Source organism: Labrus bergylta, chromosome 17, assembly GCF_963930695.1.
Source record: "Labrus bergylta chromosome 17, fLabBer1.1, whole genome shotgun sequence".
Lineage (NCBI taxonomy): Eukaryota > Metazoa > Chordata > Actinopteri > Labriformes > Labridae > Labrus > Labrus bergylta.
Window position 1 is genome coordinate 4,160,888 of NC_089211.1, and position 20,640 is coordinate 4,181,527.

At 38.9% G+C, this 20,640-nt stretch overlaps 1 protein-coding gene across 2 annotated transcripts in view; it reads right to left on the reverse strand.

Moving 5' to 3' along the window:
* Nucleotides 1-20,640, reverse strand: part of si:ch211-196i2.1 (collagen alpha-1(II) chain) — a 93,063-nt gene that overhangs the window by 34,927 nt on the left and 37,496 nt on the right. Inside the window, exons 1-18 of one of the 2 annotated variants that reach the window (XM_065965762.1) lie at nucleotides 18,810-18,963; nucleotides 10,060-10,737; nucleotides 8,562-8,606; nucleotides 8,058-8,177; nucleotides 7,057-7,095; nucleotides 6,900-6,953; nucleotides 6,754-6,807; nucleotides 4,001-4,108; nucleotides 3,831-3,884; nucleotides 3,516-3,569; nucleotides 3,262-3,306; nucleotides 2,730-2,783; nucleotides 2,022-2,066; nucleotides 1,885-1,938; nucleotides 1,477-1,521; nucleotides 1,315-1,368; nucleotides 1,039-1,083; nucleotides 32-85 (exon numbers count right to left, since the gene is read on the reverse strand). In XM_065965762.1, the coding sequence (XP_065821834.1) occupies nucleotides 32-85; nucleotides 1,039-1,083; nucleotides 1,315-1,368; nucleotides 1,477-1,521; nucleotides 1,885-1,938; nucleotides 2,022-2,066; nucleotides 2,730-2,783; nucleotides 3,262-3,306; nucleotides 3,516-3,569; nucleotides 3,831-3,884; nucleotides 4,001-4,108; nucleotides 6,754-6,807; nucleotides 6,900-6,953; nucleotides 7,057-7,095; nucleotides 8,058-8,177; nucleotides 8,562-8,606; nucleotides 10,060-10,737; nucleotides 18,810-18,905 (1,698 nt within the window). In that variant the 5' untranslated portion in view covers nucleotides 18,906-18,963. Of the gene's footprint in view, nucleotides 1-31; nucleotides 86-1,038; nucleotides 1,084-1,314; nucleotides 1,369-1,476; nucleotides 1,522-1,884; nucleotides 1,939-2,021; nucleotides 2,067-2,729; nucleotides 2,784-3,261; nucleotides 3,307-3,515; nucleotides 3,570-3,830; nucleotides 3,885-4,000; nucleotides 4,109-6,753; nucleotides 6,808-6,899; nucleotides 6,954-7,056; nucleotides 7,096-8,057; nucleotides 8,178-8,561; nucleotides 8,607-10,059; nucleotides 10,738-18,809; nucleotides 18,964-20,640 lie in introns of those variants that run through there. The other variant, XM_029277767.2, reaches the window with a different exon arrangement.

Sequence of the window (20,640 nt, forward strand, 5' to 3'; positions counted from 1 at the left end):
TCCCTGAAGAACATGTTTGAATGCCACTCACCATGGGTCCCTCAAAGCCGGGATCCCCACGAGCCCCAGGGGGCCCCACAGGCCCCTGAAAAAAAGAAACATCACAGAAGGATTAGATATTATATTCTCTGTTTTCTCTGTTCTTAGATAAGACTAGAGTATTTTACACAGCTAGTTGTTTTTACAGGCAGACAAATAAAGTAGGACATCATCAATGTAAAACTAATCTGTACGATGCAAAACAGAAAAAACTTAGTGATTCTAAAACCTGACTACAGATTTATAACACGATTCAATAAGCTATGAGAAAAAAAACATTTCCCAAACTGATAGATTCTAGCATGAAATGCATAGTTGATTAAGTATTTTCCCAACATGAGGATTTCAAGAACTTACACTCCTCTTAATATTCTTAGATCAGTCATGCATACGGACATACCCTTAATATACTATCAATATTTTCTTTTGAATATGTACAACTAATAATAATGATTTTTTTATTCCAATTCATCACAATTGAAACGTACCAGTTAAAAATGGTTATCAAATACACAAGACAGGTTTAAATACATGAATATGTCATAAAAGTTAGATTACGCATTAACACATTTAATTTAGTGCATCAGTTGCTGAACAGTAAATGCTCACACTCTCTAGATAGCAACTGTTTCTTCATTATTTGGAAGACTCTGTATTCTTCTGCATTGATCGGATGCAGGTACAAAATTTACTACAGAAAAACCCGGCGTGGAGGAGAATGAAAGTCACACAGAAAGTGTTCATTTCAAACAGAAGCAGGACACCCACCAGTCGAGACCCATGACAAGCTCGTACAGAAACTCACGCTTGGTCTTTACATTTGGGTATGAAAAGTTTGACATGGGCCAAGAAAGGATATACTTATATTTGGATATGAGATTTCAATAACATTACACACTCTAATTTAAAATAATTCAAAGTTTATATTTATTTTATGGAGGTCTCTTTTGGCTCACAAAAGGAAAAGGAAAAAAAGTTCACTTGATAATAAAAACTTACAGAATCTCCTTTACGTCCAGCAGCACCCATCAGTCCGAGATGACCCTGTTAGATACAAAGATCAACTGTAACCCTGTGCATATTAGCAGAGGCAATGTTTGTCAACAGGCAAGGAAGGCAACTGCCTGGGGCCCCAGACCAGTAGGGGGCCCCTGAGGGCTAACTTAAACCAAAGCAGTGTCCCAAAATATGAGCCATTGCATATTAGTAGCTGCAAGGTGAATGAAGCACCAGTCATCAGTCTCCGTTAGCAGCATGGCCTTGAACTATACTCACTTGGGATCCTCTGAGTCCTGGAGGTCCCATCTGTCCCTCTAAACCTGGAGGCCCCTAGTCAAGGAAAGGAAAGCCAAACATTTAACGCCAAACAAAGTGTCACAACATTTCCTGGAAGTTGAATAACTGGAGCATATAAAAGCAAACATAATGTATGTATACCTGTGGGCCTTTGGGACCGACACTGCCAGCAGGACCCATGTCCCCCTGAAAGGAACAATAAACCATTTATACACACGGGACCTCACCTGCTGACTACCTGGAGACACTCAGACCAAAATGTTTAAAGCTTTCTCTACAAATGTAATAAAATAACATAGTTTCATGTATTATAGCTCACACGTTCAAACACTTTGTTAATTTTTTGAAAATGTCTTAAAACTAAAACACACATAAAATCTATTTTAAAAATACAAAACATTTTCATGCAGTGTGAGAATGAGATCACCTTTTCATGTACATTCATCATCTTTGTGTTTGTCTATATCTTTTAACAAATGCATGTAAGAACAAATTCAAGTAACCAATCAGAATGAGTTGTATTAACTATTTGTTGTACTAAATCCTTACCCTCGAGCCATTAACCCCTTGATTGCCAACTCTTCCTGTGAACCCTGCGGCGCCCTGTGAAACACACAGAGATCATACACATGCTGATAACGAGCACTAACTTAATATTTAGACATCTTTACTGCTGGTCTGCTTACCGCTGGCCCAGGTGCACCTGGAGGACCATCCAGTCCTCTCTCCCCCTGATGACAACAAGTTCAGAACAGCATAAATGGTCACCCTCTGCTACAAAAAAACACCTATAGCAACATTTTAAAGTGGAAAGTCACCCCAAAAAAGTCTGTCATTAATTGCACATCCATTACAAAGACTTTGAAATGTACTGAAGGTTGTATGAAAGCCAAACACAGCCCATGTAGAGTAGGGTATTCCTCTCCCTCACTCACATCTCTGAGACAATTGGTACAGCCGTAAAAAGAGGATATATAAATACATTTTGTTTTCTCAAATATTCTTCATTTGGGCTTCAAAGCGAGCTGAATAAATACTGTATACTTTCCTTGTGGCTAAACCACAGAAAAAACAAGCTCAATAGTTTGGAGTGGGACCATAGTATAATTAAAGGAGTACATTTAATGTTTATTACATATTTCAGTTGTTATAGTTGCTCTGGGATAATAATTTCATGACGATGTTTCTTGATCTAATTCTTTGAATGTCAAGATAACCACATGAAGATACAGCCAGGCTGTCAGGCAGAAGGAAACTGTGAACGATATAACCAAAGAAAAGAAACATCTTTTATGTGTAAATATTATATTTGAGAAAAGCCCAACAACAATGAGTGGTAGTGGCTTAGAGGAGGAACTTCACAAGCAACTACAGTCTGACAGCACAACACTCACATCAGGCCCAATAGGCCCCTCTGGCCCGTCGCCACCGCGCACCCCCTGAGGCCCCTGCAGAGAAGATTGAGGTTTTTAATGCAGACTTTACAACAATACATCATCATAACACACAGACTCTGCACACTGTATACAAAAAGAGGATTCATCAATGACTGCAGTCCACTGTGCCTGTGTTGAGTTGAGGTAGAGATTCTTATTTCATGCCAGTTTATTAGTGTGATAATCGACCTGACAATAGAGTGAAGAGACAATAGGAGTCAGGTCCTGACTGCTCAAAGCGGGACTAAAACAATATAAAAGTGCTCACAGGCTGCTTCTTTTTTTTGTTTCTCTGATTTAACACCACATTAAAGACTAAGATTTGAATCACATGAGGACAGCTGTAAGAGTCATTCTTTAAACAAATCCTGTAGTGTCCAGGCAACTTGTCCCTCAGATTATATATGACATGTTCTTCATAAATAAGATCACAGAGGACAGAGAAATGCTCCTGGCTTATGAACCAAAACAAGAAGGGTATGAGACTTACTGGGGGTCCGACATGACCAGGTAGGCCAGGTAAACCAGTTGAGCCCTATAAAACGGAACATCATAAAAAAGTTATGCAGCAATCTCCGCAGTATACAGTAAAGGCAACATGGTCGGTCTGCTTTTTTCATACCTCATAAAAAAGCTAATAAAAGCTCTTCATGTTGTGTAGCAGTGATGCATGAATCAGCATTTTGCAAGAAAAAATTATATTTTTTATATTCAGTATGGTTGATGAATAGCATTAATGAGTACCTTTTCACCAGGTTCACCAACTTCCCCTCTCGGACCCTTAAGGCCAACAAGACCCTGAATACGTAAAGAACAAACCATTTAATGTGATAAAGATTAAATTCACAGCAGCTGGTTTCACCTAAAAAAATGTAAATCTATCCACAAACTACCTGCTCTACACTTGACAAAACAAAAAAGGAAAATGAAAAAAACATTTAGCTACAGAGACAGATTTGAAAACTAGGAGCTTAATGAATATTTAGGTGGTAAAATATAAAAATGAGCTCACATTGCACACAGTTTAACAAACAGTAAATCTTGAATGTCATTACTCACCTCATCCCCTTTTTCCCCTTTGGTGCCTCGCTCCCCCCTGTATCCCCAGGGGCCCTGATGTCAAACACACATGGGATGGAGAAACAATAAGAACCTCATTATATATAAACTATAATGCACATGCATTATTCGTGTGCCGTTAAAGTGATTACTATACAGAGTTTTCCCACCTGTGATCCAGGAGCACCAGATGACCCGGGCTCTCCATCTTCTCCATTCTCCCCGTCTCTCCCTGGGGCCCCGGCTCGTCCAGGAGGGCCCCGTTGACCCATCTCACCCTACCAGACAAAATAAAGTATTCCTCCTGTTGATGCTGGCTGTTTCTTTATCAGGCTTGGTGAACAGTTCTGACATCTTTATAGATCACTTAAAGATCATGTTGACAAAACTGACATTAATCTACAGACACGGTGAGCTACACACTGTAGAAGAATTTTACTTTACATTAGACGTTTGCACCATGAAGACACTGACCCTCTCCTTCACTCACCAGAGCCATTCATCACACAGATGGGTCATCACCTGAATATCAACGATGTGCCAAAAAGACTGTGGCTGCAATAACTCTTTCTGCAGACAGGTGGAGAACATGTATCTATGTATCTAGAGAATGGCTAAACCACCTGTGCCTGCCATCCAGTGTTATATCTTAAGCTGCAAGAGAATCATCCTTATGGGGAAACACATGCCAGAGTGGGCATGATAAGCATGTTTCCTTTATTTTAATTTGAACATGTTTGCAATTAAACTGAAAGATAAGTAATTATCAGATTGATTTGTGATGCCTGGACTAATGGACACACACCTGGAAGCTGCCTGTATAATTATAATGCAGAAAAAGCTTCACTGGAACAGTCGGGGATTCTGTGCCTTGCTCACTGGGCCTTTTCTTTCAATTTGTTTCAAATGTGTTCAGATAGCATGGGGTTTGAATTAAGTGGCGCATTGTCTACAACAGTGGTTTTCAGCTCCTTAAACCAACATTGTTTGACTGCGGCCACTCACAGTAGGGTGCATCACCCATTTGCTGTAGACTATAATTTGAATACTTCAAGTGCAGCATTTTGGCAAACTTGCTTTTTGAAGCCAGAAGGGACCATAGTCATTCAGATGAGAGGGTGGACGTACACAGCTACTTCTCTATCAGAGATGAAAGATTTTGTAATAGCAACATGTAAACAAGAGGAAGCCATCCCAGAAAGCCTGAACCACTTTTGTATCTATTTTACTCTAAATGGGACAGTTATTTACAATATGAACATCCCGCGTTAAACGTGTCAGTAGAGACAATACAATCATTTGAAAAATGATTACTGAGGAAATAACTCAAGTTAGATGCCGTGTCAGCCCCTTGGACATCTAACTTCTGTTTGCAAAGAGTGGAGTTGCTTCCTGCTGGACATCTAAATAATTACAGGTTCAAAGCACTTCAACATAAGCTTCACTGTGAGGTCACTAGGCTTCGTCTGCTACTTAGAGCATTGTTATGACAAGCTTGCAAACTGTAATCATTTCAATCACATATTGAATCATAAAAATCCAAAAATAAAACTTACAAACCCTATGACTTGTCTTGTGAACTCTTGTTGGCGCCAGCGCCTCAGGTTGGAAATGATTGTTATGTTGTGTACCACACAGGCGTCACAAAATTAAGCCAAATTATTGTATGCTTGTGCATGTATGTATGTATTGGACATGTATATATCTATGCTCACAGAAGATGAGGTAACCTTACCAACAAGAAGATATCTGGTTATGACCCATCAAACCTAACATGCTTACATTCATGCAGGCTACAAAGTGACTAAAACACAAACATACACAAACAGTGGATCTATATTCTCTGCCACACAGGGTTTAAACAAACCAAAGTGTACCGGCAACTTGAGTGTGTCCAACTATCCAAACCACACTGTTTGGTCTCAGTACCAACTCATTACTCAGCTGAGACCTCACACTATATATGTCATCAGGCTCACACTTTCCACATGGGCACAGCGGACTTCCAGGACGCATGTTTATGTATTTTAAAATGGTTTTTGACATGGATATAACACAGTTTAATTCACCTTCACCATTTAAGGCTGTCCACCCAAACAAACAAAGTCAAAGGTTTTCAAATCTGATGGGATCCTGCACTAAATCACAAGCAATGAGAGAATACGAAACATGTGAAATAACTCAGAATAAATTGAGAAAACTGGATCCAGTACTCCTCGGTGTAATCAAACTTGGAAAAAAATATGGAACATCTTAATTTAGCAATAAATATAATTTCATTGCTTATTCTCTCAAAATGAGAAAGATTACATCATAGGGAGGTTCATGTGCAGAGGGTTTCCAAACACCCACTCCCTTTAACCACACTCACCCTGCTCTTCCAGCTCTGCTACACTTCATTTAACCTAACACTCTGTTGTTAAACTTGGTGAAACTGGATCCATAGCTCGGTCTGTTCTTAAAATAAAATAAACTCTTATTGTTTTCTCGTTCACAAGTCAATCCCTTTGAAGTTAATTTGAACATTATGATGAATGATCTAAAGATTAGAATGAATCCAAATATGTCAGATTTCATTTAACATGAAATGATGCCCAGATATTTCCAAAATATTCAATAGTGCTGCCATGAAGATGTGACCTACTTTTTTGTAACTGAAGGCATCATTAAACGTCAATAAAGGGCTCACATTTTAAATCATTCAAGAGGTTAATAAAAATCATTGGGACATTAAGTCTAAATAACAACTTTATTGACAGGTCTTTGAGGCTATCATGATTGGCAGTGTTATTTTAAAATTGCCTTGTATAAGTTCCTGCAGGCAGAAACCTGCAACCCTAGACAAGACACCTAAGAAATGGTCGACAGTTAGAAAAACAACAATGTGATCTGTGGAACAGGAAGTGAAGTTTTGGATGCTTACCATCTCTCCTGGCATCCCAGGTTGTCCTCGCTCCCCAGGTTCCCCAGGTGGCCCCTGAGACAAAAAGATCAGGAGGATGTCATTAAATAGATATTTTGTGTGTTATATCAACTTAGCCTCATTATCTGTATTTGGGTTCGTCTAACCTGTATGCCAGGTCTACCCATCTCTCCAGGTGGTCCTGCAGAGCCTTCTTTACTCTGTAAACTCACAAAAAAAGAAACCAGCATCAGGTCAACAAGAACCAGGACAAAAACTTATCACCAAAAAAAGACAGGGTATTAAATGTTGCAGCATACTTACAGGCCAACCGGAACGAAGTAACTGATAGAAATTGGTTTGCTGCAGGGAGATTAGAGACACAGTATGAGTTAAAGAACATAAAAGAAAAATAGAGTATGCCTGATGAAACCCTGTGGAACACATAACTGAAAATGAATACCATAAGCTTCTTGCAGACCCTCTTACTAAACAAATCTGTCTTCGGCTAATCACTTACTCCATTCAGAAAAAAGGGAATAATGTGAATGACCTCTGCAGGACGTCCACAGAAAGTTCAAAGCACTTAGAGTAACAAATCTCCTTCACAAACTATCAACAGACTTATTTTGGGCCTCTTATTTCAAGATCAGACTTGCAGTTTCCATCATGCTGACATACTGCTGGGTGTGTTCTACAACACACAGCTGTGGCCACTGCAGAGATATTAAACAGAGCATCAGCTTGCACGCATGCTAACTGCAGGGTCAGAGGTTTTACAGATAGTCTGGGGATCCGACTAACAGAGGGTAGGATAGTTCAGCCTTTGGGGACATTTGATATCTTTAAGGTAACTGATGATGAATTGCACAAAGGCTTAAGAAGAGAAGAGCAAAGAAACGCTATCTTGTCTATAGACACCAAGTGAAAGATGTTTAAGAGACTTCGAGCAAATGCGCTAGCTTAGTATGATTTGGATGAAATGTGGATTTCATCACTCTGATTCTGTAGTGAGATTATCCCGGGATGTGTTTAGCCTTGTGTTGCTCAAAAACCACAGACATGTTGATACAGTTAGTCCCCTTTAGGGTCAAAAGTTGTCTTTTGACCTTTAGAACTCTGCAATAGAAAAGATACACCAGTGACTTCTCACCAGTTAATTCTAGCTTAGTGTGATACCATTTCTTGGGAAAATTTCAAATACTTTATATATAACTATAGTGGTTGGCTGAACAACCAGATGAAAGTCAAACATTGCCATCAAGAGGTACATTCTCCTAATATGACTAGTAGGGCTGCTGCAATAAGAACTCAGCTTGTCTTACCTGAAAGGCAGCCCATTCCTCTGCTGTGTTTTTCCACAGGTAGAAGGTTGGTAAACCTGCTGGGCCAGGAGGTCCTGGTTCCCCCCTTTTTCCTGGACTCCCTTCATGGCCCATCTTACCCTATGAGATGTCAAGGAAATGCTACTTTAATGCAAGACTAATCAATTAGTAAATGCTACTTTAATGCAAGACTAATCAATTAGGAAATGCTACTTTAATGCAAGACTAATCAATTAGTCTTTGTATGCCACAGCCTCGTTTTCTCATTTAGCTCATTTAAGTGTTGAGTTGTGGCATTAATAATCTTCATGTGGACTTAATGGAGGAATGAAATGAGTTTATAGCAGTGGGTATTAAAATGTCAAAGGTGATACTGAGCTATGAAACAAGATATGGCCCCAGTGCTGGACATGCAAAAATCACAGGTGCACTAAAATCCAGAGTCAAGTGGACAAAGTTAACACATCATCATAGGCTGTAAAGTCATAAACAAGTTTCTCTCACCTTATCACCTTTAAACCCAGGAAGGCCAGGATCACCTGAGCAACCCTGTGAAAAAAGTAACAACCCTCAATAAAACTGCTCAAAAGACTGAAACACTAAAAGATATAAATACTCTTAAGTAATAGTGCAATGCATCAACAATGCCCAGACTTTAATACAGTTTTGTCAAACAATTTTAAAATACAACTTCAGAGTGTGTGGCCTTTTGACTGTCTGCAAAACACTAATTTAAAGAAAAAATAAATAAACAGCAGTACACTGAAAAATTACTTAACTGTCACTTTATTGTGAGGGAACAACGTGTTTTGCCTGTAGCTTCCTCAAGTCCACCAAGGAAGCTACAGCTTGTTCACTCACAATAAAGTGACAGTAAAGTCATTTTCTGTTTGCCATTTTTTCATTGTATGTTTCCACAACTGTCCCGGCACCTGAGAACATAGGCTGGCTGTACATGGGGTACCCTGTTGGTTATTAATATTACACTTATTAAAAGGTTTGGCACCAAAAACAAAATACTTTACAGCTTAAAATCGATTCTTCAACTGAATTTCTATAATATGAGGGAACTCAGTTAAAACACCAAACAACCCGTACCAATGAAAAAAATGTGCCCTGATACACAAATATTGTTTTAAAAAGATTGGCAGAGGTGAAGAAATGCACGACACTCCAGACATCTTGATATATTGTTTCAATGCACCTGCCAACCCATCTGAGAGGTGGATTTTTTGGGGCCATGTCATGGTTAGATTACCTTGCATTTCCACAAAATTCATACTTTTTGCTAAAGTATAGGTTTGAAGCTGCAGGCAATGCAAGAAAGACCTGAAATTTGGTGCATGAAAAGAAAATTCTAAGCCAACAGGACATCCTCCTTCATGTTTCCTACAGACGTCTTCAATCACACTAATCGTGCTGAGTGATCCTGTGGATTTTATGGTGGCTTGACTCCAGAGGCTGACCCAGACGCCACCAGATGTGCAGTCTGGTTCGGATTCTGTCCGTCTTGAGGTCCCTGTGTTGGCCCATCTTTCCCACCAGGTAAACCTTCTGACTGGATAGTATTAGATGCTCTTATTTCCAGGCATCAAAGACAACTCGTCAACCAGAGAGTAAGATTCTCAAATTAAGTGACGCTATGACAAACTGTTGAGACTCCTTAACCATGAGGTTCCCTTGGAGCTTGGATCTCAGCATCAAAGACATGTGGATCAACATATGTTTGAGCAGTGTAATGTTCCCTGATCAAACTCAGATGGTAGCTGATGGAGAACAGCTCTTGTAAGCTGTAAAGCATTAACATTGGTTTTTTCATTCATAAGGCTTGATCTAACTTTTTTTTTATCTTATCCAACATCAGATTTCTCTGATAGGAAACATAAAATGAAAAGATGAGTCAGTTTGAAACAAACCTCAGTCCCGCCTTAAGCAATGTCCAAAAACTGATACAATATAAACTATAAAACAAGGGATTTACATCAGTAAGAAGACCACTCACTTCTGGCCCTGGTGGACCCATTCGGCCTGGTGGTCCTCTCTGGAGCTGGTACATTTTGCCATCTGAGCCTAGGACCAGGTCTCCATCTCTGGACACTATAGTTACAGTGCCAGGGCGCTCCTTTTTTGGCTGTTTACCCTTGTTCTCTGTTTCTTGTTTGTTGGTAATTGGTCTCCCCTCCTCAAATTCTGTCTTTGCAGAAGAACCAGGGATGATTACACGAGGTGTAGGCGAGACTGACCTGGACCTCTCATCAGGCTCCCCATTAAATGAGTCGGTGTTTGTAATTGGACCTGAAGGGATCTTTGGAAGTACAGGTAATCCCACTGAGGGCTTCTTGGTGGCCCCTTCACCATCCAAATCAATAATTTCATCGGAGGGTTTTCCAGGGAACAGTGAGGAAGTCCTTCCATTGGAGTCTGTCTTTTTGTCTGTGGTTATATTTTCCTCCAAGTCCTTTGAGGACAGTTCAGGCTTCCCCTTCTGGCTTCCCTTAAGTCCATTTCTGGACGGTTTCCACTGAGGGTTGATTTGTCCTCCATTTTGGAAGATTGGATCCAATAAGTCAGTGTCCTCATCTACCACAAAGACATCCCCTCGACCTACTGAGCCTTTTCGATTGGATCCAGAAGGAACCGTTCCGTCTCCTCGAGAACTCCCTCGTCGCAGAAACCCGTTCTGTGGAGAAAGAAAACAGGAACTGGAGATTATTCATGAACAATGTTTTAACAGATGTTTTGCTGGGTTGTGTATTGTTTTGATGTACATACCTAGATTTGATATGGATGTCTTATTTTGCCAACAACTTTGTCTGAAGGACAATAAATTTTGAACATTACCGTATTCTAGTTTGTAATTTCTGCACATCAACTTCCAGTGTTTCCCCTACCATTATATTGGGGGGGGGGGGGGCGAACCTGGGTGTAGCAGAAATAATCTGGGGGACCCATTTGGTCTCCAGAGAAATGTTTAAGTTCAAAGATATATCTAGAATGAATCAAATCACTGTACAGAATACAGATATATAAAGCAGTGTCATACCATCCAGACCGAGAAGACGTGTCAAAGAATGAAAAATGACTGTAAACCAGTTATTGTTGTAATGGAACTTTTCCTACATAGAGAACTAAATCACTCGCTTACAACTCTCATAAAAACACTCCCTCAAATCTTCTCATCTTCTTAATAGCCGCCATATGACATGACATCTGACACAGCTGACAAATGGTTTGATTTCTTTGGCCTTGGGAGTCCTTTTTTCCCCTTTTCTAGGCAGTTACCCCTGGCCTTTTTGATTTCTGCTCATTAAAACATATTTTGTTTAATTTCTGTCCAAAACACTTGGATATGATGTCTCTAATTAACATTTCATTGGTTCTCATCGAGTTGCATTGTGTTTCCAAACCACAGCAAATATGTGATTATTAGAACTAAAACTCCTCACACTGCTGGAGCCTCCATTTCATCTTTGACCTTAAATTTAATATCATAAGATGAGGAGGTATCACAACCATGTTTCCATTTGTGTTACCTTTTTGGACATGTGTTGATTACACACCTGTGTACACTTTTCTATTTCCAGAGTCCCCTCTGGAGAAGGCTACCTCCCTTCATTTCAAAATCACTCCCAGAAAAATTTAACCATCTTACATAAAACTAACCATAATTGTGTTCACTGTAAATCACTTTGGTTAATAACAAGAGTTGCCACAATATGAACTTATTATTGACTCCCATTAAGTCTCTGCCACATTAAAAACACGTATTTCAAGAGAAAACAACAAAGCAGTTTAAAGTTCTGCTGTACCCAGAGGTGAAAGGAGAAACAGAAACATGCACATGCAAAACTCTGTGACCCAGCCATCTCCCCTTGTATGTCATGGAGTATTACATGCAGACAGAAACACAACAAATGCACATCAATATGTTGGGCCTCAGGGAACAGTGGGGCGGGGATAGGGGCCCTGCTGAGAGGGATAGGGAGCAAAGGGCTGTAAATTTACTTTGATTACCCTAATGGCTTGTAATGGAGAGTAGTAAAGTGGAGCTGAGAGAACTACAGTATGGAGAGCACGAGGGTATGAGAACAGTGGTCTGCATGCTCAGAAATATTTTCTCAGGAATCAGGATAGAGCTTTTGGAGTGTGAACTATGGCACTGCATACCAAATGAATAGTCCAGTCTTTCTCCCTTAACAATTTCCCAATTGTATATCAAATTTTGAAGTTCAAACTTTTGCCTCTCATCCTGAGCAGATGATTCATACTGCCGGACCAAACTATTTTATACTTAGAAAAACCAAACTTTTTTTATACCAGGTAACCATTAGGTATACAAAGTATTACAAAATGCACTCTCCAATTTACTGCCTCTGCCCCCTTTCTCTCTCTCTTAACCCAGTCCACACAGCTAGCAACTGTGGATGAATTGACACTAGATCTCCCCTGGTCATCATCATCCCTCTAAGTTCATCTGTACAGCAGAATATGACTATGACAAGCTCCAGAAGGAACAAGATTGAAGTCCCAGCACAGATCCTTAATGTAGGCCTGCAGGCATATTAGCAAAGGTTAGTCGGTTTGAAGAGACAGGAGGAAGTTTGCAAAAGCAGATTATATGTAGGTATATGTCTATTAACTAGTCTATTAATAATAATAATAATAATAATAATAATAATAATAATAATAACTTTATTTATATAGCACCTTTTAAAAACACAGGTTTACAAAGTGCTTTGACAAACAGCAAAAACAAGAACAAACTAAAGCAAACACAGAAGAACATTAACAACAGTAAGAACATAACAAATGCAAAATACTAAAAATTATTCAATACAGTTCAACAGAAAAGAACCCAAAGTGCACGATACACAACAGACATATAAAACCCCGACCATCACAAGAACCATCATAAGAACCATCATAAGAACCGTTATAAGAACCCAGGTAACACAAGAACCATCATAAAAACCATCATAAGAACCGTTATAAGAACCCAGGTAACACAAGAACCATCATAAGAACCATCATAAGAACCCAGGTAACACAAGAACCATCATAAGAACCATCATAAGAACCGTTATAAGAACCCAGGTAACACAAGAACCATCATAAGAACCATCATAAGAACCCAGGTAACACAAGAACCATCATAAGAACCATCATAAGAACCGTTATAAGAACCATCATAAGAACCGTCACAAGAACCATCATAAGAACCATTATAAGAACCATCATAAGAACCATCATAAGAACCATCACAAGAACCATCATAAGAACCATCATAAGAACCATCATAAGAACCATCATAAGAACCATCACAAGAACCATCACAAGAACCATTATAAGAACCATCATAAGAACCATTATAAGAACCATCATAAGAACCATCATAAGAACCATCACGAGAACCATTATAAGAACCATCATAAGAACCATTATAAGAACCATTATAAGAACCATCATAAGAACCATTATAAGAACCATTATAAGAACCATCATAAGAACCATTATAAGAACCATCATAAGAACCATTATAAGAACCATCACAAGAACCATTATAAGAACCATTATAAGAACCATTATAAGAACCATCATAAGAACCATTATAAGAACCATTATAAGAACCATTATAAGAACCATCATAAGAACCATTATAAGAACCATCACAAGAACCATTATAAGAACCATTATAAGAACCATTATAAGAACCATCATAAGAACCATTATAAGAACCATTATAAGAACCATTATAAGAACCATTATAAGAACCATCATAAGAACCATTATAAGAACCATCATAAGAACCATTATAAGAACCATTATAAGAACCATTATAAGAACCATCATAAGAACCATTATAAGAACCATCATAAGAACCATTATAAGAACCCAGGCAAAACAAGAACTCAACAACACGAGCTGAGACCAAGAGGACCAAAGATTTAAAAAGATGTAAGAAACTAAAAGAGATAAAAGCAAATAAAAAGAGAACAGCAATAAGAAGGTAAGAGCAGTAAAAGAAATAGAAACAAGTGGTTAACGGATAAAAAAAACCTATAATATTAAAAAAAATAAAAAGTAAATATAAATATGAAACATAAATAGACAAAGTAAGTAAGATAAGAAATTACCAAGTTAAAACACAAGAGGAGATTAAGATATGAGCATAAATACAAAATAAGACCATAAATAAAAGGACAGTAAGAAGTAAAAGAAGATAAAAATAGTAAAACCAGTAAGAAAAGACATTAAGAAGACGACATCACATAAAAGCAAGTCTGTAAAAGTATGTTTTAAGAAGGGATTTAAAAGAATTGAGGGAATCTGCGAGTCTTATCTCCTCAGGGAGGTCGTATTAACAAGTTTGCTGTAATCTACAGAACTCTCTTTGTTCAAGCGAGATCCGTTTCACCACTAGAATATTGTAATCCAGGCCCAAAAGCTGATATCTTTGTAGCAGTGGTATGAAACTCAGAAGACTCCTTTAGGTCATCAAGCTGATAGATTTGACACCAGAGCAGACACTGCACTTCATACATCTCAGTAATTAGCCTGTCAAACTAATCTTTAATCATCCCAGTTAATACCTATTTAAAGCTTTATATCACATGCCAAGACAATGTTTACACTCTCAGATAGCAGGCTGTAGCAAGCATGGACACCATGCTTATTCAATGTGTGTGTTCTAGCCTTTGTATCTTAACACCACACTGTCTGATCACAAGCACAACATGAGTGAGTAAGGTTTTGGCCCACTCTATAGGTGAAAACGACAGCCAGGGTATCAAGTGTTACTTTCTCTCAGTGTTCATGGCTTCTGGCTGAAGAATTGACAGAACAGTTTCACATAATTTTTAATTGCTCTTAATGCTCCTGCAAGATGAGAACTCTTGATTTCTCTTCTACTTGAAATGAAACTTTGCACGATCACAAGTATTTGCAGTATCAGCACCTAAACCCTCAGGACCCTAAAACTGATTTTATAATGGCCAATCGTAAATGGATTGTAGTTATATATTTCCAATATAGTCTTTTAACTCCCTTAAGCTCTTTACACAAAATGCCATTCACCCCATTGACTATTATGCATACACTGGCGGCAGTGGCTAAATTCTAATCCTTAAGCTCAAGTACGTAACCTTTTACCACTGAGGGTTCAGCCTTCAGAAGCAGACATCATTATTATTATGGCTGCTCATAATTGTTTGGTAGTTTGATTTCAGTGCAGAGAAATCATAATGCTTAAAGGACACAATGAAGTTTAGGACAGATCAGCAGTGTGCATCTCCCAAGTTTGTTGCAACAGCTGTTGGACTTTTTTTTCTTATTAAAGCCTTCTACAACCTTCCTTTGAACTGGCCTCACATAGTCAGGCTGATAAAAGATGGTTGCTGGAGTTTGGTGTGAAAGATCTTGAGTGGTTTGCACCGAGCCCTGACCTCTACCTGATCCATCACCTCTGATGACCCTAAACATGAGACAACATTCACATCATCGGTGCAAAGTGGTATTCACTGTAGCCTGATACCTTAATCTTGTGGATTTTCTTTTTTTAGTTTTGCCATGTTTCTTCTTTCTTTTTCTACATGTATGATCATGGGTGCTATAATTTTGGCCTGATTAAGCCCCAAACATTTATCATGACGATGTGAGGGATTTAAAAATATCTGTCCGACTATTGCTTCTTAGATTTCAGTCGGCACAACTGAATTGTCAACATAAGTTCACCAAATTAAAAGCTGTTTTTTTTACAAATATGACAGAATGTACTGAATAAGCGTCTGCATTACACATACTGTATAATTGCCATATAAGCATTTCTTCTTTACTTTTTTATATGAGCTTTTCAGCCTTTAAGACAGACACTGGTCTGACTTGCCAGGACTTGAAACTTCCTGATCCATCACACTGTCACATTACTTTATTATTGCCTCAGTATCATGGTGTGGTAATGCAGTTGACAGATTTGTGAGTCAGTGTGGTGCTGCGGGTACCATGTTTGGATAAATTTGATAAGCTTGCCATTTTAAATGAAAATCTGTCCACTTTAGACTCCAGTTCAATTTCACAAGATATTTTTAAACAAATATGTAACTGGGTTGTAATTTATACACATGACTGCATAAAGGGGACCAAACATCAGTTATCCATTAGTAAAGTAGAGCAATTTCTACTAGAGATGTTCCTGATGAGTTATTTTAGAGTCGGTTAACGCAGATTTAAATTATTTTTGGTCAACTAGTCTAAAGTTAAGAAAACACTCAAAACAGTCAAATTTAGAACACTTGATTTAACATGGCTAATCATGGGATCACACAGACTGTGGATAAACAAATGTCAAATTAGATTGATTAGAAGTGCAAGCACTGCCAACACTTCGAGCCTTTGGTCCTCCTTGCAGGTTGTCGTCCACATGCTTGTGCTGGTCATGCATTTCTACGGTCAAGTGATAGTTTACCAGTCAAAGCTGACACAGCCTTCATTTAAAGTTATTTCCATTTTTTAGATGTAAACACTGCAAAAATGTACAGCTCTTACTGAGCTTGTTTACATGAGGGTCATAGGGAAATCTGGCAGTAGCCTTTAACCGGAGCTACGGCCCGGCTAGTGTGTGTTCTACCAATACAGAAAGAAAATGGAGAGCCACTCAACCTTTTTTTTGCAAAATTTTGCAAAAATGTATATATATATATATATATATATATATATATATATTTTGAACAGTAAATAGGTTAGACTTGGGGTAGCTTTTGACATGGCATAAGTGGGCTACATTAATGGTTTTAACAAACCACTGTGTCCTTCCATCAGCAGAAGTCTGTCTCCATGTGCAGCTGACTGATCCTCTGTTAAATCTATGGAGGCCTTTCAGCCTGACACTCAGCGCTGCAGGCTAGAGCACTTTCATCACCACACACATGCACACACACACAGACAATGAACACTTGCTCCTACAAAGGGCTAATCAAATGGCAAGGTCCGTAAATCTAGCCGAGACACAGGTATGCAGACGCTCTCCGACTGGCTCAGTCTTGCAAATAGCAGAAGGCAATTTCGCCTGGAAACATGCATGATGACAGTGATCTGATGTTTCAGGAGTAAGGACAGACACATATGACAGTTTTTGAATTACCAAAAACTGAAGAGTGCGAAAAAAAAAAACTAGAAAAGTATTGCTTAACAAATTAACAAAGAATGCCACGAAAATTGTGCAAACCAGTGCAACAAAATCAGCAGCAGAAGTGTGAGAAGATGAGGAGGCAAATGCTAGTAGGTTGTGATTCTGCCTTTGAATCCCCAAACATTTGTACGGTCTAAGGTCACAAGGTCCAGTCTCAAAGTGCTAAATCACAACAAGCATGCATGTTATACTATGGATGTATTTATATGTGGTTATGTGTACTTTGAGCATAATGTCATGTGCAGAAGAGTGAGCATGTGACTTCTTATTGACAGTCTTTGTTTGTCTGAGCTCAGCAGGTTTTGGACAGCATTAACACCTTCATGATCTGAGATTGAATTCCCACAAGGACCACCCATGTGCCCTCTTATGGTTGGGATCAAAGTACCCAACAAATCACCAGTGGTGGTCCTAGGATAAAACAGAAAACAAAAGACCTTGATATTTAAACAATACATTTGATCTGCAACCTCTAGCTAAGCTCCAACTTGAGTAAAAGGCCTACATTCCTATACAAGCATTAAATGGACACACTACGTAGACCCAGAGACAATACAATCAGTTGGAGAGTTTCCATAATGATAGATGTATTGTTCTACTTTACGTTTACTGTCCGTACAGCAAAAAGCAAGCAGAATGTTAATGGTATACCAGCTCCCATTAATGTAATTCTGAAAATGATTTATTTATCTCTATAAAAATATATCTACATAAAAGTGTAGCTAACAATCAATTACAGTTCAAATATTTCAACATGAGCCACACGTCTGCTTGATGTGTCGCAAAAGCCAATCAGCGTTTAGATTCACTGACTATCTGAAATGCATCAGAAATTATCGATCAGACCTTAATTCAACTATTTCAAAACTTGTTTAATGAATGATCCTGTTATGGACCGGGCTGACAAAGCTAGACTTTTCACTTTTTACAAATCTGCATCATGAAGTTATTTCATCAAACTTAATTCATGTTAGTTGCAAGTATATCTCAAGACAATTGTTTTGTGTGGAGTTCACAACTGCAACGGAAATGCGGCACAGAAAAGGCAGTCCTGTCTGGTAGCTAACCTCTGGCTTCACGTGAATTATGGAGAAATATGCACCCGTTCCCAGGGGCATATATCAATATTTTCATGATAAATCAATTCATCCAAAAGTCTTTAAAACATCAAATCAAAATGTGAAATGCTCACAACTATCTTGTCTTCTTTTGTCCTACATACAGTCCAAAACCCAAAGACTCTTTAATGACAAAGACAAACAGTAACTCTTTACATTTGAGAAGCTTGCACCTGCAAATGTCTGACATTGTCAGAAAATTATTTGTCCAAGTACTTCAGCTCAAGAGCAAAATCAAACCCTTAGGGGCCACAAATGCAAGAAGTGTTTTGTCTAAAATCATAACAACATCCATTCTAGAAGAAAAAAATCCCCTCCTCCCAGTTAAACCCCAGGAGGCATTTATCAATCGTATGTAATACAGTGGTCTGAAGAGCATTTCACAACCTACAGCAACAAGGTACAAAAAGAAGTAAAGACAGATGAGAACAGGGTTAGAGCAGGCAGTACCTTTGCTTTCCGTCGCCTTTGACCTTGCACGTGCAATCTGTCTAAATCCAGCAACAGGCATCCCAGCAGCAAGTAGCATCCAACACGGTGCAGCATGACTGCAGGAGACACCTCAGGTCTGTCTGCACTTTACCTCTGTGCACATTGTACCCACAGGGAGACCTCTCCTTGCAGACACACCCACACACCTACTGGGTACACACCCTTCCACAAGTACCAACCATACATCTGAACAAACAATACATCTAATGTGACATATACTTTAGAAGACTGTGGCCCAGCCCACTCGCCCTCAGGGTGGCCTCTGTGAATGCTGGAAAAAAGTAAAACAAGGGAAGATGTACAGTCCATGGTGAATTAATTATTTGACTAAACCAATGCATACATTCAATGTTATAGCACATGATAACATCATCATCCAAACGGTTTGCCAGCAGTCCTATTACTTAACTAAATTGAGGGTGACAGTGAACATGTGATCGCAGCAAGCTGCTGGCACAACATACCAACCACAACACCATGGGCAACTAAAAACCTGCTACAGAGAATAACTGCTTCAGATTATGGAAGCAGAACAAAAGGAACCAGGGATGATGTGAGGGAATCCCCACCACTTCACACATGGATGGATTTGGGTGGAAGGGAGCGTGCACATAACTAGACCTAGGGAAAAACCAAAAGCCTCTAGAGAAGAATAAAATGAGGGGAAAGCTGCAGTGCCCCGATTCAGCAAAACAACCACAGTAGAAAGACCATTTGAGGGTGAAAATTAACCAAGGATTGTCTGAGGTTGGTTTGATTTACTCAACTGGGTTTGATGCAAAGAAAAACCTCCTCTGCATGAAAGTTGAGAATTGCTGAGCAGCTCCTTGCCACAGGAAGCATTACTTCATGTCTTTAAGGAACAAAGGGGGAGGTGGTCTAGCATAAACTGCAATAAAAATAAACGAGAGCAGAGGGAGGTTGATTCAGGGCAAACAGAACCTCTGTGGGCGCTGCCGCTTTATGAACTGCAGGGCAGATGTGTGGGGGAAATCAATGATCTCGTTTTAATTCTAAACAACTTCCCAGCACATCTCCCTGCCACATAATAGCTTCCAGAGAGCCCCGCTGTCTGCACTGAAAACATAATCCTTGATGCACTTCATAGCGAAACCTGGAGTGGAAGGATTTTGGTTCTTGTGGAGTGGTTTATTACTGGAAAGAAACACAAAGGAGAGAAACTGCAGGTTGCTGATGTAGCAGAGTCAACCATCACCTTGCAGTTACACTGCTGATTTATCTTCAGTGCATAGATACTCTGCACTAAATTATAGTTTTGAAGAGAAAAATTACGAGTTTGATGCATGCTGTGGCTTCTCACTTAAAGAAAATTGTTCTATGCCTCTAGGTGAGAGAGAGAGAGAGAGAGAAAAGACTTAGGGAAGAACTCTTCTATCTTCTTTTCTCCATTTCTGTCTTTTTCCTCCCAAACACACAATCTCTTCTCGTCCTTTAATCTGAGCATCCCGTCTTCCTCGAGTCCTATAATGTGAGGATTGCCTGGCCTATCTGGAATCACTTTATTTATTCTTTTGGAAACAATTAAACCAACTCTTTAAGAAGATGAAACATAACTGCTAAATGAATTGTTGTGTAAAAAATAAAAGTCTGACAGTGAGCAGAAATGTTCATTGAGAAATCAAAGCATGCTCTATGCCTTTTGTAACACTAACACAAAGCATTCCTTCTGGTCCTTGTGTTTCAATTAAACAAATTGTTTGCTCAACATTTTGTGAGCCGTTTAACACAGACTTTGATGCATCATGTAACTCAAAAGAAACAAAGTTAT